Below are 1,352 nucleotides of genomic sequence, written 5' to 3'. Positions count from 1 at the left end.
GGCCCTCCCAGCCGCGCCGACCTCTCCCCCCGCCGCAGAGGGGTGGCGAGACACCTCCTGCGCCCCCTCCTGCGGCCTCCCCCCACCCGAGGCCTGAGCAACGGCAGCGCCGCCTGTGTGCAGAGCGGAAACACCGTCAGGGCTCCAGCTCAGGCTCCCTGCGGCCCTCCGGGGGAAGCCAGCCGCTCTCCAGAAATGCGGCGGCCCGGCAGACCAGGGGACCCGCCGTCCCGGGCTCCCCGCCGTCCCGGGCTCCATCCTCCGGCCACAGCCTCGCACTGAGGTTTAACTACAGCGCACCCTGGGATCCGGTTCACAAGGAGCACCCGCGGGAGAGGCGAGCGGCCTGGCACCCGTTCCCGGGCACCCTGACGGTGCCTGGACGGTGGCACACCAGAGGGGGCAGGGCTGTGCCAGGCGGCTCCACTGTGCCAGGCCCAGATGCAGGAGGCGGCGCCCCCCAGGCCCTAACTAGTTCCCCCCCAGGCGTCTGGAGGCCCCTGCTACGGCGCTCCCGGAGGTCCTGGCTTTGTTGTTTTGAGTGACGCTGCCAAGCGCGGGAAGCGCTGCGCTGGCGGCCCCACCACCTGCCCCGAGCTGCACCCCGACATCTCTGTGGGTAACTCGGCGCCTGTCATGCCTGCTGTCTGAGGGCTGGCTCTGCTGGCGGGACCGGCCACGCGTGGGGGCCAGTGTGAATTCACGAAGGGCCCAAACAGGCCGAGTCCCCAGAGACGGCGTCGTGGTGACCTTGAGGATGAGCATGTGCCAGTAACAGACGGAGCACACAGGGGCCCCGCCCTGCGGCCAGGGACAGAGGGCCGGAGGGCAGCGTGGGGCCGGCGCGGCCTGGCCTGCGCACAGCTCTGAGCCTGCTTTCAGGCCTGGCCGCCGGCCCCTCCCTCCCTCCCTCCCTCCCTCCGCGGGTGCAGGCCCCCCAGAGCACGGCGGCCTTCCCGCGCCCACCACCGGCCTCCACCGGGACACAGCACGCGCAGGCGCGCTCAGCGCTCACCCCTCTTCTGCGGCCGCACCAGCCTCTGGGGTGCCCCCTTCCGCAAGACCCCAGGAAGAGGCCTGCTCCCGCCCGGGCACACACCGCAGCCCCCAGCCCGGCGCTCGGCCGCCCCAGGCCGCTGCTCAGCCCCGCCTGTCCGGACGCCGCGTACTTGGACTTGCCCACGGCGCTGTCCCCCAGGCAGATGATCTTCACGCTGTCGTCGGCGTCGTATTTCCCCTGGTCCAGCTCACTGGGGCCGGCGTCGGCCCCGGCCATCGGCTCCTGCGGGAGGGGCTCGGCCCGGGCGGGGGCCTGGCTGCCGTCTGCGGAAGGCGCGAGGCGGCTGTTGGGG

General features: G+C 73.2%; 1 protein-coding gene across 1 annotated transcript in view; it reads right to left on the bottom strand.

The window, feature by feature from the left end:
- The window catches only part of RABL2B (RAB, member of RAS oncogene family-like 2B), a 3,903-nt gene extending 2,557 nt beyond the window's left edge, over positions 1–1,346 (bottom strand). Inside the window, exon 1 of the mRNA XM_012734978.1 lies at positions 1,170–1,346. Coding sequence (XP_012590432.1) covers positions 1,170–1,276 — 107 coding nt within the window. The 5' untranslated portion in view covers positions 1,277–1,346. The remainder of the gene's footprint in view (positions 1–1,169) is intronic.
- Positions 1,347–1,352: the final 6 nt, after the last annotated feature.

Source organism: Condylura cristata, unplaced genomic scaffold (genome assembly GCF_000260355.1).
Source record: "Condylura cristata isolate star-nosed mole 26May11 unplaced genomic scaffold, ConCri1.0 scaffold00004, whole genome shotgun sequence".
NCBI lineage: Eukaryota > Metazoa > Chordata > Mammalia > Eulipotyphla > Talpidae > Condylura > Condylura cristata.
This window is presented reverse-complemented; position numbering and strand designations above follow the sequence as displayed.